Source organism: Symsagittifera roscoffensis, chromosome 4 (assembly GCF_963678635.1).
Source record: "Symsagittifera roscoffensis chromosome 4, txSymRosc1.1, whole genome shotgun sequence".
Lineage (NCBI taxonomy): Eukaryota > Metazoa > Xenacoelomorpha > Acoela > Convolutidae > Symsagittifera > Symsagittifera roscoffensis.
The window spans coordinates 72,972,978-72,990,308 of NC_087065.1; the positions used below are offsets into that span (position 1 = coordinate 72,972,978).

The following is a 17,331-nucleotide window of genomic DNA, read 5'->3' on the forward strand; positions in this document are numbered from 1 at the left end:
GGGCACTCCATAGACTACAGTATAGACAAGACATCCACGAAGACATTCGTGACCATAACATCCAAATACTCCAATAAAATAGTCTACAATTAAAATTGGAAATCACGGTTAAACTTAACAACATTGCTTAAGATCCTTACCCATTAAACCGACCCAATATAACAGCTCAATCGCTACCACCACCATTTATAACAACTGAAGTAATATATAAATACGACAGATATACCAAAAAGACAATTGGTTACATCACTTTTTATAACCCATACTCAGGATTATCATACACATGTATATTCTAAATATATTGATACTTCTCCAACTCCTTTTTCTAATAATCTCCGATCAGAACACAAATCCTTCTCCCCGCACAGGACCCCAGGACTTATTAGTAACACACTACGATTGTGAAGAAAATGAACAAAAAACACTACACAAATATGCAATAAATCAAGTATCACAATGCGAAACGGAACCACAAGCTATAGAAACTACAAACGTAATAGCGACACTGTATTCAAAAGCCCGAGCAACAACAGTCATAGGATATAAATTTACAGCAACATTTTCCGAAAAGAAAGTACATTGTTCACAAGTTTCAAACGGAAATAAAAACCGACTTGACCACGAATCATTCTACCAAAGTAGTATAGAACGACTTCTAAATCTAAATCCCGATGATTGTAAAAACGAGCTACTCAGATTAAACATCACAAGAAATAAAAACACCGACAGAAAAATAGTATATTTTCAAGTCTTTGCCGATTCTGTACATCAAGCAGAACTTGAAAGATATGAAGGACATATAAAACTAGATGAAAAATACCCATACAACGGCGCACACGGAAGATTAACTTATGACATAAACGATAAGCACTGGATACCACACATTGGTATAAATAATCCATCAAACTGCAAAGCAGACAAAAAAAATAAAGGATATTAAGAAATAATGTTTTTCGATTGGAAAATACAACTCGAAAAAATACAACTCACACGAGATTTATCCGACAACACAATGATCTATCAAGGAATTAGACTACCTTGTAAAAACGATCAAGGTTATTGTGATCCTACAACACGGACACAAGCAACAATTGTTTGGTTTCCCGAAGATACATGCACAACATTTCAAGTAGCAAAAATACACGCTCGAATGATAAAATTTCACGAAAAATATTTTATACAATCAATTCCATATGAACAAGTCCATCCATCACGAAAACAAAGTACTGATTTTCGAAATCTTCATAATATAGAAAATAAATTAACACGTTTCCAAATATATCAAGAAACGGAATCGCATCAAATACAGAAACCCACTTCACAAAACACAATATTCTGAAATATTAGTTGAATACGAAAAAGGTTTCGACATAACCACTGGAAAAATAAAAATTGACCCATATGCCACAGGTCACCCTCTACACGAAGGAACATCATATATACCAGTTAACTTTCAAAAAAGTAATGGTCAACCTGGTGGACACCTAAAGCCACATGACACTAGAAGCACATGTTTACAAGAACTATCACTAATGAATAATTCTTAGTTTGGTAATATCCACTATGATATCCACTTAGATATGAAGTTAGACTACACGATTAGTCGAATTTTTCAAGAAATGTCACTCTCCGAATTAGAAGCACTTCACCAACTATGCGAATTAGAAAGGACACAAATCCTACAATCACTTGCACTAGCAGTATTAAAAATACCCTACGCAGGATATTTATTGTCAGGAAATAGATCAAATTTTCTAGACTACGAAAGAAACATTTTATGGTTTAATACTTGTACCAAAAAAGTATCACCACTATATGTTTTTGAAGATAAACGATGCTATAAAAGAATCCCTATCTTTTATAAAAATAAAGTACATTTTGTTGACACACTTTCAAGACGAACATATTTTTGGGATACCGCAGTCCCATGTGGATCAGAAAATAGCCACAATGTAGTACAATTGAACCCTGATGAAGATAAATTTTATCTTCTTACCCCATACCCCACGTTAATGCAATCACTCAAAAAATTTTCACCCGAAAGCATCAGAGCTATTGCTCGTAATCCAAATATTGATTTACAATCAATTGGAATATATTCAAAATCAGATATCCAACACCACATTAGAACACAAATGGACACTATACAAAGACAATCAATTGACCAAAATTTACGCAAACTTGCCGAAACCGCAGGATTTGCAGATATTTATACAAAAGTTTATAGCGGATATTTTAAAGACATTAAAGACTATATATATATATATCTAAACGGTGAAAAATACAGACCACAAGATATTTCACCTATAAATATTTTTAGCTTTGTTACACTAAAAAATGAAATTCTCGATTTTCTAGGATGGCCCTATTACATCTTAGAAAAATCAACTATCCTATACGCAATGTTTAACTTTATAGGATTTCTCTTTCACTTTTAAAAGGAATCTATAACACATGCGCTATACACACACAAGTAAATAGACAAACAAGTGTAGCACGCATACTATTTGCAGAATTTTTTGGAATTTTTTCATCATCAATAAACAAAATTCTTCTAGACGCACAAATAAAAGAATATAATACAAAAATAGCGACAAGACAGAACACATACGACGAAGAACATAATAACATAAAAGTAACACCTACCGCACCCCAGTTGCCACCCCTACCACAAAACCATCCATTATCCTTAGTCCCACGTAATTTTCGAAACCTAGCAATAACACATAACCCAAATTTTAGACCAAACATATCGCAAAGTCCCATACAACATATAATGACACATCATTCACAAGATGATAATACATATGAACAAATTATAGAACAACCCCATACCACCGCTTTTCAGTCTCAAAATAATCATTTTTTTTAGCCCACGATGAGCCGACAACTTGGATCCCTACACCGCTCAAATTCCCATCCAACCAACCTCCACACTCCAATCCCAATAATCCCACTTTTTGTTTTCCCGCCACCCGATTTTCCAACTATTAATATATCATCAAACATGAATTCGGATACTTATTCAGATATTTCAGTTTTATACTCCATTTCACAACTTAATAACCCTAATATTGAAACCCCTGACGAATTTGCAGACTCCGAATCATCTCCATCCAATAATTTTCAAACCAACTCCTCAGTTTTTTCAAAACCCCCTTTTCAACCGATCCCACTAAATAACCCACTCCCATCCGTTTCCACTCCTTCTTATGCTTCACAAGTAACCCCAACCTATTCTCCATTTCATTTCGACCGATCATCTAATTCTCCAGATACCCCCCAAATCTCCCAGGAACTCGATAATTTTATCACCCTACAACAACAGCTAATACACCCTAACATCCTCACTATAAATCAAATTTCATCCACAATAGAATCCTCAAACCCACCTACTCCCACACCCTCCTCAGCTTACACTGCATCATTCGCACAATCATCCACATCCACCGAATCATCAAATATTACTCACCGAGCTTATCGCACTTTTAAAAGAAAATTACCAAACCATCCATTCCCGACCAAACCAGGAACAGCCTGCGAATATATTAATCATCCACACCACACCAACACGAAAGATTTTCTAGCAATCACCTTACCTTCATTCCCACAATATACTTTAAACACACCTAACGACACTAACGACACACGTAGTTTTGTAGATGAACAAGTTTTAATGCCAACACTTCATTGGACAGCATATTACCATTTTACTAATCCCCTTTGCCTGCCACTATCTAATACTCATAAAGATATAGAAAAGAATAAAGATATGCTGTATAGACTCACCGCAACACTAACACCTCAACAATTTACTTATATAGGATATAAAAAATCACTAAAAACAATCACTGCACCACGAGCTAACGAATTTACAATAGAATATTACGACCATAATATCATCCGAACTAATCAAGACCAATTTCTAGATGACGACCGCTTCGCTAACCCACAACTAACAGAATAATTCTTCGTCAAAACGTCATATGTATTCACACTTAATATTTTTGATAGAAAATATGATCACATCATTTCTGAAGCACTAACTGATATGCAAGCTTACGAAAGTTTTAAAGAAAAGTTTCAATTATTTTCACTAACCTTTCACTTCCTTGCACCACATGAACGCGATTTGCACTGTTCACACGACATTATGTTACGCACTAAACAGACTCACACATATACATACTATCGCTTCATACAAAATCATTTTGATCTACATACTCCATCAAGACAACCACACCATCGTTTTCAGTTTCTTAACTCCAATTACACTTCACCATTTTTTCTTAATTTCACCAATTGCATCAAAGATACTAACCTCCACGGCATCCTCCGCAATTATGACCCAGTAACACAAATGTATATATTTTGTCCCATCACGAAGACCTTTAATGCCGAAGAATCCAGACCCTTCATTATCCCACATGAATTTATCCAACCTATAGAAATCCCTATATTAGAATTTATTCACAATACTAAATAAAATCACAAAATATATAACCTCATTCAAAACACACCTTATGAGTTTGCAGTAGGCACCGAAGAACTAAAAACCATTGAAGCACTTCAATTGCTTTGGCCACTGCTCCAAACTAAAAACATCATTCGCATACTAGCAAAATTACTAACAAATTCAGACGTAATACGCGACATCTTTCCCCACGGCTTTTTCCCAGACGATTAACAGGTAAGTATAATTTAAAAATATTCTTAACTAATAAATTTAAGTTACTACTAACCATTCTTTACTCATGTTTCTTTTACATTTTTAGTCTTCATACCACGATCATCTGCAAAAAAAAACAGAAAAGAAAAATAAAAAATAAACTTGTTAAAATTTTTCTAAACTTCATTCACATTTTACACAAGTTATCTGATAAAATTCATACCAAATGTAGTAAATTAATCTATAAATTATTCCCCCATAAAGCAGTAAATTTAATTATGATGAAAGTTTATAACTTTAAGTTTCCCCCAACACTAGCAGTAAGATTGAAATTCGCAAATTCGCAAACATATCGCAAAGTCCCATACACCGTATAATGACACATCATTCACAAGATGATAATACATATGAACAAATTATAGAACAACCCCATACCACCGCTTTTCAGTCTCAAAATAATCATTTTTTTAGCCCACGATGAGCCGACAACTTGGATCCCTACACCGCTCAAATTCCCATCCAACCAACCTCCACACTCCAATCCCAATAATCCCACTTTTTGCTTTCCCGCCACCCGATTTTCCAACTATTAATATATCATCAACCATGAATTCGGATACTTATTCAGATATTTCAGTTTTATACTCCATTTCACAACTTAATAACCCTAATATTGAAACCCCAGACGAATTTGCAGACTCCGAACCATCTCCATCCAATAATTTTCAAACCAACTCCTCAGTTTTTTCAAAACCCCCTTTTCAACCGATCCCACTAAATAACCCACTCCCATCCGTTTCCACTCCTTCTTATGCTTCACAAGTAACCCCAACCTATTCTCCATTTCATTCCGACCGATCATCTAATTCTCCAGATACCCCCCAAATCTCCCAGGAACTCGATAATTTTATCACCCTACAACAACAGCTAATACACCCTAACATCCTCACTATAAATCAAATTTCATCCACAATAGAATCCTCAAACCCACCTACTCCCACAACCTCCTCAGCTTACACTGCATCATTCGCACAATCATCCACATCCACCGAATCATCAAATAGCACTCACCGAGCTTATCGCACTTTTAAAAGAAAATTACCAAACCATCCATTCCCGACCAAACCAGGAACAGCCTGCGAATATATTAATCATCCACACCACACCAACACGAAAGATTTTCTAGCAATCACCTTACCCTCATTCCCACAATATACTTTAAACACACCTAACGACACTAACGACACACGTAGTTTTGTAGATGAACATGTTTTAATGCCAACACTTCATTGGACAGCATATTACCATTTTACTAATCCCCTTTGCCTGCCACTATCTAATATTCATAACGATATAGAAAAGAATAAAGATATGCTGTATAGACTCACCGCAACACTAATACCTCGACAATTTACTTATATAGGATATAAAAAATCACTAAAAACAATCACTGCACCACGAGCTAACGAATTTACAATAGAATATTACGACCATAATATCATCCGAACTAATCAAGACCAATTTCTAGATGACGACCGCTTCGCTAACCCACAACTAACAGAACAATTCTTCATCAAAACGTCATATGTATTCACACTTAATATTTTTGATAGAAAATATGATCACATCATTTCTGAAGCACTAACTGATATGCAAGCTTACGAAAGTTTTAAAGAAAAGTTTCAATTATTTTCACTAACCTTTCACTTCCTTGCACCACATGAACGCGATTTGCACTGTTCACACGACATTATGTTACGCACTAAACAGACTCACACATATACATACTATCGCTTCAAACAAAATCATTTTGATCTACATACTTCATCAAGACAACCACACCATCGTTTTCAGTTTCTTAACTCGAAATACACTTCACCATTTTTTCTTAATTTCACCTATTGCATCAAAGATACTAACCTCCACGGCATCCTCCGCAATTATGACCCAGTAACACAAATGTATATATTTTGTCCCATCACGAAGACCTTTAATGCCGAAGAATCCAGACCCTTCCTTATCCCACATGAATTTATCCAATCTATAGAAATCCCTATATTAGAATTTATTCACAATACTAAATAAAATCACAAAATATATAACCTCATTCAAAAATCACCTTATGAGTTTGCAGTAGGCACCGAAGAACTAAAAACCATTAAAGCACTTCAATTGCTTTGGACACTGCTCCAAACTAAAAACATCATTCGCATACTAGCAAAATTACTAACAAATTCAGACGTAATACGCGACATCTTTCCCCACGGCTTTTTCCCAGACGATTAACAGGTAAGTATAATTTAAAAATATTCTTAACTAATAAATTTAAATTACTACTAACCATTCTTTACTCATGTTTCTTTTACATTTTTAGTCTTCATACCACGATCATCTGCAAAAAACAGAAAAGAAAAAAAAAATAAACTTGTTAAAATTTTTCTAAACTTCATTCACATTTTACACAAGTTATCTGATAAAATTTATACCAAATGTAGTAAATTAACCTATAAATTATTCCCCCATAAAGCAGTAAATTTAATTATGATGAAAGTTTATAACTTTAAATTTCCCCCAAAACTAGCAGTAAGATTGAAATTCTATGTAATAAATTGATAAAATGAAAATGCAGTACTAACCTTTTGATATTTTCATTCACTCGCACAGGAATTCTATCTAAACTCGCACAGCTCGCCCACAAAGAATTGTTTAAATAATGATTTTAAGTTTCAAGTTTTCATACTCAACAACTCTAACACACGATAACAAGTTTCAAACTTTCCTTTAACCCGGTTGGAAAGGAATTATATACTAAACCAAACTAACCAACGCAGCTTACTAAACACCACAAATCATAAAATAACAGCATGACTAAGAAAAGAAAACCAACGGTATCCAAACCGGATTAACCCAGTTTAAAACTGGATAATTTATTCTTTTGAAGACTATTAAAAAGTCTAAGAAAGAAATAATAAAACACAAAAAAGTCGAAAGACAAACCCATAACAAAAACAATTTGATTTTTGGAAAAAGGACACAACCAAAGAAACATAAGAAAGACCAACATAAACCCAACATAAAACGTTATCACATAACAGGACCTCTCAAAGAAACCGCACGAAACCATACTCCCACTCCTGGCCTAACCCACCAGAGAGGACGTCCTGAGCATGCTCTATAGCCGGCCTAACCCACCGCGCTACATCCACGCTTTGTGACCACACTTCTATTTTTAATAAGAGGTACTCAAGGGTGAGTAACTCTTCAAAATAACCGAACTAAAACAAAATGCTTTTGTGAAAACAACTAACTAAATTCATAATTAAAAAACCGAACTAATAAAAATTTTATAAAATGTAAATCATACCTTGCAGTATATAGATCAACACACAACAACAAAGACCAACATCGAAAGACAAAATGACCCCACTACACTCGAACAAGAATGGCTAACCACAACCGATATGCCGTCCACAATCACAACTCAAAGGATTTAGATTACGACTTGACTTCGCAGAAAAGGACTTCATTGAACTAGACCAATGACCACCTCGATGTTCAAGTATACGTACAGATCCGAGTTACAAGGCATCCCTTCCACACACAATCTCCACGCCATTCCCAGACGAGGATGAACACAAAACAAGTTCTCTACATAATACAGAAAAACCCGTCATAGCAAACCATTTTGAAATCAGACTGATTTCATTGGGAAACACAGTCGTTGTCACAAGAAGACACAACGATTGATGCCCCTAACTCCAGCGTCCTGGAACTTCTCTAACAAGAGGAACCGGACAAGAATACGATGTTCGCCAAATACCAACGTTCATCATCCATCCTTTGAATTGCAGAAAGATAATTCTAAAAACAACTCTGTAAAACCCGGATGGGTGGAACCTGATCTAAACTATATTTTATGATTGGATAAATTAGATATTTTACCACTGTATAGTATTTAATATTAACCAATCATGATCCATCTAACTAACAACCCACTTATTTGTAAGTGCTGAAACTACTTGTAATTTCAGCACCAGAGAGATTTGAATTTAACTTAGAAATTAGTTGTCTCTCCAAGAGAACTTCAGCAGCCGCAACAAACCAGTATACCCTAGATCTATTGACGATTAACAGGTAAGTATAATTTAAAAATATTCTTAACTAATAAATTTAAATTACTACTAACCATTCTTTACTCATGTTTCTTTTACATTTTTAGTCTTCATACCACGATCATCTGCAAAAAACAGAAAAGAAAAATAAAAAATAAACTTGTTAAAATTTTTCTAAACTTCATTCACATTTTACACAAGTTATCTGATAAAATTTATACCAAATGTAGTAAATTAATCTATAAATTATTCCCCCATGAAGCAGTAAATTTAATTATGATGAAAGTTTATAACTTTAAATTTCCCCCAAAACTAGCAGTAAGATTGAAATTCTATGTAATAAATTGATAAAATGAAAATGCAGTACTAACTTTTTGATATTTTCATTCACTCGCACAGGACTTCTATCCAAACTCGCACAGCTCGCCCACGAAGAATTGTTTAATAATGATTTTAAGTTTCATGTTTTCATACTCAACAACTCTAACACACGATAACAAGTTTCAAACTTTCCTTTAACCCGGTTGGAAAGGAATTATATACTAAACCAAACTAACCAACGCAGCTTACTAAACACCACAAATCATAAAATAACAGCATGACTAAGAAAAGAAAACCAACGGTACCCAAACCGGATTAACCCAGTTTAAAACTGGATAATTTATTCTTTTGAAGACTATTAAAAAGTCTAAGAAAAAAATAATAAAACACAAAAAAGTCGAAAGACAAACCCATAACAAAAACAATTTGATTTTTGAAAAAAGGACACAACCAAAGAAACATAAGAAAGACCAACATAAACCCAACATAAAACGTTATCACAACAGGACCTCTCAAAGAAACCGCACGAAACCATACTCCCACTCCTGGCCTAACCCACCAGAGAGGACGTCCTGAGCATGCTCTATAGCCGGCCTAACCCACCGCGCTACATCCACGCTTTGTGACCACACTTCTATTTTTAATAAGAGGTACTCAAGGGTGAGTAACTATTCAAAATAACCGAACTAAAACAAAATGCTTTTGTGAAAACAACTAACTAAATTCATAATTAAAAAACCGAATTAATAAAAATTTTATAAAATGTAAATCATACCTTGCAGCATATAGATCAACACACAACAACAAAGACGAACATCCAAAGGCAAAATGACCCCACTACACTCGAACAAGAATGGCTAACCACAACCGATATGCCGTCCACAATCACAACTCAAAGGATTTAGATTACGACTTGACTTCGCAGAAAAGGACTTCATTGAACTAGACCAATGACCACCTCGATGTTCAAGTATACGTACAGATCCGAGTTACAAGGCATCCCTTCCACACACAATCTCCACGCCATTCCCAGACGAGGTTGAACACAAAACGAGTTCTCTACATAATACAGAAAAACCCGTCATAGCAAACCATTTTGAAATCAGATTGATTTCATTGGGAAACACAGTCGTTGTCACAAGAAGACACAACGATTGATGCCCCTAACTCCAGCGTCCTGGAACTTCTCTAACAAGAGGAACCGGACAAGAATACGATGTTCGCCAAATACCAACGTTCATCATCCATCCTTTGAATTGCAGAAAGATAATTCTAAAAAAACTCTGTAAAACCCGGATGGGTGGAACCTGATGTAAACTATGTTTTATGATTGGATAAATTAGATATCTTACCACTGTAAAGTATTTAATATTAACCAATCATGATCCATCTAACTAACAACCCACTTATTTGTAAGTGCTGAAATTACTTGTAATTTCAGCACCAGAGAGATTTGAATTTAACCTAGAAATTAGTTGTCTCTCCAAGAGAACTTCAGCAGCCGCAACAAACCAGTATACCCTAGATCTATTGAGCCTAGCAGAGACTAGTTAAACACCCTGAGACTGGAAAGTATAAGAGTAAGATTAGGATCGGTATTAGACTAAGAAGTTGCACGAATCTATCCGGCCGAAAATAAGATAGCGTGACGAGCAGACGGTGTACCCTATCCGAAATTACTCTATGAGTTAACCACATCGGTCCTAACTCATTTTGTTTGATTTTTTTTTAGTTATACACAAGTTGAGAGGACGGCAATGTTTTTAAAGGTTTTAAAGTTTTAAAAAATGACCTAAGAGTCATCCCGCACCTTAAAATCTATGATTTGAACAATTTGTTTTAGTCGCAAATAAAGTCCTGGGCAAATTGAATTTGACATGGATCAGAAATAAATAGGCAAAACCAGAACTCAACATTCCACTTGAAAGTTTATAAACTACAAAAATAAAAACTGAAAAAGTCTGACAATAATTAAGAGCAAAAAAAAAGTTTTTTTTTTGTAAAAGTAAAAGTATATCGTAAATGTAGAATTTTCAATAAAAGAATATTTATAAGTCTATCGTACTCTTCCCGTATACCTGCACCAATTTGAGGATGCTTTTATTGTATCAGCTCACCTGTTAGTTCGCACAAAATGAGATGAACCGACAATGAAGACAAACTGAACAATACTGCATCTAAGTATGATGGAAAAAAATTATTATAGATTTTCCGAGACACAAACAAACCATTATAATTGATTACGAATGTAATATTTGGAACATGAAATCAATTTTACTTCCCTGATGCAAAATATCCGGAGAGCTCAAATAAATTTTAATTTCAACACGCGTTTATCTAAAATTGAGTTTAGTTTAGGCAAAAATTGTAGGCAAAAGCAGTTGATTCAAGTTTTCCAAAAATATTTTCGTGAAATTTGTTTTGCGAAACTCGAAAACACAAACTCGAAAACACGTTTTTTTTGCTTTTTTACTTAACCTAGAATTAAGCTAATAGTACGAATTCAATTTATGAATAAATTATGTTAAAGTGAACTTCTTACCAAGACCAAAAAACTCTTGAAACCGATTTAACCAAAAAATTACGCTAATTGGTTAAAAATTGATTTTCAGCAGATACTCGAATTTCATTTGGACCTGAAATTTTTGTGTTTTCAAACAAAAATATTTGCATTCATTAGAATATTAGAACCTTATCTCTTTCTAGATATTTGTTGGGCTGTCTAAGAGGTTCAATTGACAGCAATTAGTTGTCGATTGACTTAGTTTTTTTTTCTACCGAAAAATTTGATTGACTAGAAAAGCCAAAATTAATCTATTTTGGGATAGATTTTTGTTTTGAATTTCAGTTGGGCCCTGAATTTTGAATTTTCATAATACTTTTAATAATAAAAATTTTCTACCCGTCATTTTTTGTCTTATCTCAACCAAATTTGATTATAAAAAAATGACAAAAACATTCAGTTTTGTTTGTTTTGTCTGAATAAATTAAAGCAGCACTGTGTTGCTTTTATAATCAATTAATTTTGAAAATGCATTGATTTTCTTTATATTAGGTGAAACTAAACTGTTTTACTTTGAAGCTAACTTTTTTTACTTTGAAACTAACTTTTTTTGCCCTAATAAAAAGGATCAGTAAAAAAAGTCTGCGATTTTCGGACCATTATTCTAATACATTTATTTCTAATCATTCTTCTGTTTCAAACTACATAAAATTTGATATAAATTGGTATTTGAAGATTTTTTCTGGGCAATTTTGCTTTTCAAATTGACAGAAAGAAGCATTATTATGAAATATTCATTGTAATGAGATCATGTTTGCAATAAAACAGAATCAGCAATTCTTCTCATGCGATTGGAAACCCAGCGTGAAAAGTAGAAATTCATTAAATGTTTTCACTACCAACAAGAACCGTCCGTCCCACAAAATTTATCTTTGAAGGGAACCAATTCTGCGGGACAATATCTTCGTTGGTTCAATTTACATTTCCCGGCCCGGTCGAAAAGAATTTACCTGTCAAATTGAAACAAACCGAATATTAACTTTGTTCAACTCAAAACTTCAATCAATCATTCGGAATCTAAGTGTACGTCTAAAATTTCTAATATTGTGTTCAGTGCGTATTGAAAAATGGAGAGCCGAACAATTGTGATCACCGTTGATGGGTCCAAGCATTCCCAACGAGCCTTCGAATGGTAAGTAAAGCATCCAATTATGTTCATAAAATTATGATTTGACCACTAATGAGACCACAAACTGAAGACTGAAGCACTCATAAGGCATATTTTTGTTGTTTTCACTTCCGCTTTGAGCCAATCTACACTGAACCACTTTAAAAAAACTGATTTCTACTTTGATAAGAATTTTTGATAGCAACCTAACTTTCGCGAGTAAATGTAGCAAGAGCCTTGCAAGATTCTATAAGCGGCAAGATTCTTAAACTCTTTCAGATTTTTGCATGATAACCTTTTTTCAAGACAATCTGTTTTAGAAAGACCAAACAAGTTATGATATTTTGTGGGCAAAAAGTTTTTTTTTGCGCGAGACAATCCATAGCGTTTGTGGAAAAAGGAAGCATTGCGAGTAATAATCGAATGATTTTGCAAATCGACAAAAGAAAATAAGAGAAATTTATAAATGAAATCATAAAGAGAAAATTTTTAATCGTAGCTTTTAATTGTATCTATGTGATCTAAACATACAAAACATCTCACGCTAAATGAGCAAGATCATTAAAGATATGATATTTTGTGGGCAACCTTTAGCGTTTATAGAAAAAAAGAAGCATACAAAATCTTAAAAGAGAATTCTGAAGTAAGAATAAAATAAAATTTTTGACAAAAAGCCTAGGGTGAAAATTTTTAAAAGTTATTTTAATTTTAAAGAACTAATGAAAAATCATCTCAAGCTAATTGACTGTTTTGGCTAAAATTGTGACATTAATAAGTAAAAGGTTCTCTAATTTTAAAACTTATTCCAAATACTATGTTTTTGGAAATTTAAATTTGAAATGCATGAATTAGAACCATAATAAGAAATTTTTTACAATACAAAAATTGAAATTTATGCTTATATTTGGATTTTGGTATAACTTGGTCAAACCGAGATTTTTCTCCGAACTTACTCTTAGAAATACATTTCAGTTTAGTCCCAAAAATCTCCGTAGGTGATCAAAATAATTTTTCAGGATAAAGTTTCAACCTGAAAATTTTATAGGATATTGTAAGATTCTTGCAAAATATCTTTCTTTTATCAAGATTTTGAATCATAACCTTTATTTGTAAAAAAAATTGCAAGATCTTGCAAAGTAATTTTCTTTGATCAGTTAGGGCAAAAGCGAAAAAAAGGCAGGCGTAAAAACGAAAGTTAATGAGCATTTAATAAATATTTGAGTTTAAATAATATAGACAATTACTTGAATAAAAACCAGAGGTCTTCTCTGTTATACGGCTGTAGTTGTTTTTTTTTTGGTTTTTGACAATTGGTATGTGATACTTGAATCTGACTGGCTGACATTATATAGAAACAGAAGCTCACATTAAACATTCTGGTAGTTTTGGACCGTATAACAGAAAATAGAAACCAAAACCAATTGAAAATTGTTGTTTGAAAAGTTTTTTTAGTCTGATTTTGTTATGTTTTGGGTATAGGGCAAACATGCGATATGTCAAATATCTGCCTTGCCAAACATCTGAAGTGATAAAACATTTAGGTAAAAGTGAGACTGTAGAAATTCGAATACAAGAGATGTTTGTATTAGCCGATTCAAATTTAAGTTTATGCGATTCTCGTTTGAAGTCTGTAGTAGGCGCGCTACATGCGCATCACCGATTTATGCCGTTAACCGGTTTCAACTTTTTTGCAGAGTCCTACCTTCTGTTAGCAAAATCGCGACGCATTATCGCGACTGCGACGTTCACTATCGGCTTAGCTAATAGAGCATCTTTAAAGTGAACAGTAGAAATTGAAGCTTTGCCCTCCTTTTTGATAATTGCAATTTTAAAGTTTTTGCTATTTTAAAGCTGTTTCAAAAATGTTTACTTCATTTTTTTTGGTAATTTGAATGTTCGACACATCGGATGTTCGCACAGTACCCATTCTTTAATTTGAAACTCGAAGCTACACTATCTTTCTATAAGGTGTTCGGTCTCTATTTTATACATTCCATTTTCATACTAGTCAATACACAGACAAACGTTATAATAACCGAATACATTGAGATAAAAAAAACATACGCATGACGCATGAAAAAACATACCCCAAATTTGTAATTATTTTTTTTTAAAAAACTTATTTGATACAGATGCTCAAAAATTTTACAAACTTTAAAGCAAACAACAGTTGTTTTAAATAATAAAATTGATGTTTTTTGGCCGTATCAAACAAAAATATTATGTTTAAACAACATTACGAAAAAAAAGGCCATTGTTAAGTTTTAGTGGGTTACATATTAAGCTCACTTTTCTATAATTTTGTTAACAATTGACCGAATAGCTTGGCTTGATTTTTGAGTAGATGAAAACGCCAAAAATGGACCTTTTTTGGGGAAAAAAATGAGCCCGATTTTTCAGAATATACTGCACCACATTAATTCTGCTATAATTTTAAGCAAGATTTTTAACCATCGTGTTTTGTCTAACGTCAAGTCAGTTATAGAAGAACGCGTTTAATTTTTTAGGTTTTTTTTTTCGTTTTGCCGATAATTTAAAGCAGCACTGTATAATAGTTCTTGCGTACATTTGTTTTTTCTTGTCTCATTTCTTATTGGATAATGTAGTATTTGCCTGCTAATTGACCAGTCTGATTAACAATTTCTCTATTCATTGCTAAGCAACCTATTTTCAGGTATATAAAACACTTGATGCGCCCTGGAGTGGATGTTGTGTGGCTTGTCCACATAGCAGAACAGGTGTCTCTGCCGATGATGAGTGCCGATGCCCCTCTGTCCTTTCCCAAGGACACTTGGGCTCAGAAGTTAACCGCGTGAGTGATTCTTGTTTGACTCATTTTTTTCTATATGTTTTAAGCTTACATTTGAAACCGTTTTAATTCGAAACTGTAAGCTGGAAAACAGCTGCAACCACGAAAAAAAATGGGAACCGAATTGTGTCAATTGATTTATACGTATACATGTAATATTCCATGTTTCAGACTGTTAAATTTGTCGCAAATTTCAAAAACGTACATAATTTTGAGGCCAGAATAATGCCTAATCCGGTTTTTTGGGGAAAAAAAGCTGCAAGAAAAGCTAGTAGAAGTAAATTTCAGACGCGCAAAGGAAATTGAGGAGACGCAGGCCCACTACGATTTCAAACTGCAGGAACATAAGCTGCATCACAATGGCCAAGGGGGGTTTGTGTCCTTGAACGCCACCGCGTCTTTCCCCGGACCCCAACTAGTCGAGTTTATCCAGAGCAAGAAGGCGGAGATAGTTGTCATGGGGAACAGAGGTCTCGGGAAACTGAAGCGAACATTCCTTGGAAGTGTGTCGGAATATGTGATGCATAACAGCGGAGTCGCGGTCACTATTGTACCACCGTCAGCCGAGTGAAAACTTATAAAAAGACTAAGTAGATGACGAAACACGAACTATATTGCCGTGTGAGTTTTCAGGAAACTCAAGAAATACTAAATGGTATTTGATGTTGTATTAAATTTATACTTAACACAGTTGTAGATCCATCGATATGAATTTGAAATTCAAAAAAAAAAAACGCCACATAACGTTCACATAAAATGTTGGTATCAAATTGTGATAGTATTTTTTCTTAAATAATTGTTTCTATTTAAAAAAAAATAGAGGTATTGTATTTGTGCTCGGCATGTTTTTTCTCCCCAGGCAACATTCGATTTTTCAATTGTCAATTTTTGACTTGTTTTCAAACCATCTGAGAGTTATCGATACCTGGAGCGCAAAATTTACCACTATATATTCCATCTGGGACCAATTGTTAAGTTTTTGATAAAAAACAAAGAACTTAAGTTTAATTACAACAAACTGGTCAAATTTCTTGATTGACTTAAAAAACAATAATGAGCACTTTTGTTTTTATTGCAGATAAATTCAAGCAAAAGTTGAATTCTCTTAACAGTTCGAAATCTTTTCCTGCATTTGTTGTTTTCATCTTGTCTAAAATATCTGACCAGCATTGATGTGTCGAGCGTGAATAAAAAATTGTATATGTAGATATGAAACATCAACGAATGCAGATACAATGCTGTGTCCATATCTTCTAAGACACTTACATATCGAATCAGGAATAGCCGATTACCATGCAAGTAGCACAGAATGTTCCGACAATAGTCTTTAGAAAACTACGCTTTAAAAATTCTCGACACTGGAAAAAAATTTAAAAATTTTATAAGTGTGTTTCGAATCTCGACTTTGAATCAGTCGTGATTCGAACCACACTGGTAATTTTTTTAAATAATTTTATTTGATTAAATTTGAATTTTTAAATTTTTGGTCTAATTTAAAGCTTTTAAGGTGAGCATGCAGGCTTATAATAGCTTATTTATGCTTAATTTAAGCCGTGAAAACTTAATTTAATAATATTAGCAAGGCTTTAATAATATGAAATATCGCTCGACGCATTCCGATGATTATTTGTGGTACCTGATTTTGCGTGGGAAAAAACTAAACCACACCCAATAACAAAGTTTTTCCACATTTTCAAATGGTCGGAGCAACAAGGTTCGATGTTTGCTGTGCAAGAACAAGATGCCCAT

The 17,331-nt window shown here is 33.7% G+C and overlaps 2 protein-coding genes across 2 annotated transcripts in view; both read left to right on the forward strand.

The window, feature by feature from the left end:
* LOC134844096 (uncharacterized) overlaps positions 1–16,325 on the forward strand; it is a 33,360-nt gene extending 17,035 nt beyond the window's left edge. The window contains exons 2-4 of the mRNA XM_063860571.1: positions 12,720–12,797; positions 15,448–15,585; positions 15,871–16,325. Of these exons, the coding sequence (XP_063716641.1) occupies positions 12,733–12,797; positions 15,448–15,585; positions 15,871–16,153 (486 nt within the window). The 5' untranslated portion in view covers positions 12,720–12,732 and the 3' untranslated portion in view covers positions 16,154–16,325. The remainder of the gene's footprint in view (positions 1–12,719; positions 12,798–15,447; positions 15,586–15,870) is intronic.
* LOC134845014 (spliceosome-associated protein CWC27 homolog) overlaps positions 1–17,331 on the forward strand; it is a 502,234-nt gene that overhangs the window by 234,702 nt on the left and 250,201 nt on the right. The gene's annotated exons all lie outside the window — the stretch shown is intronic.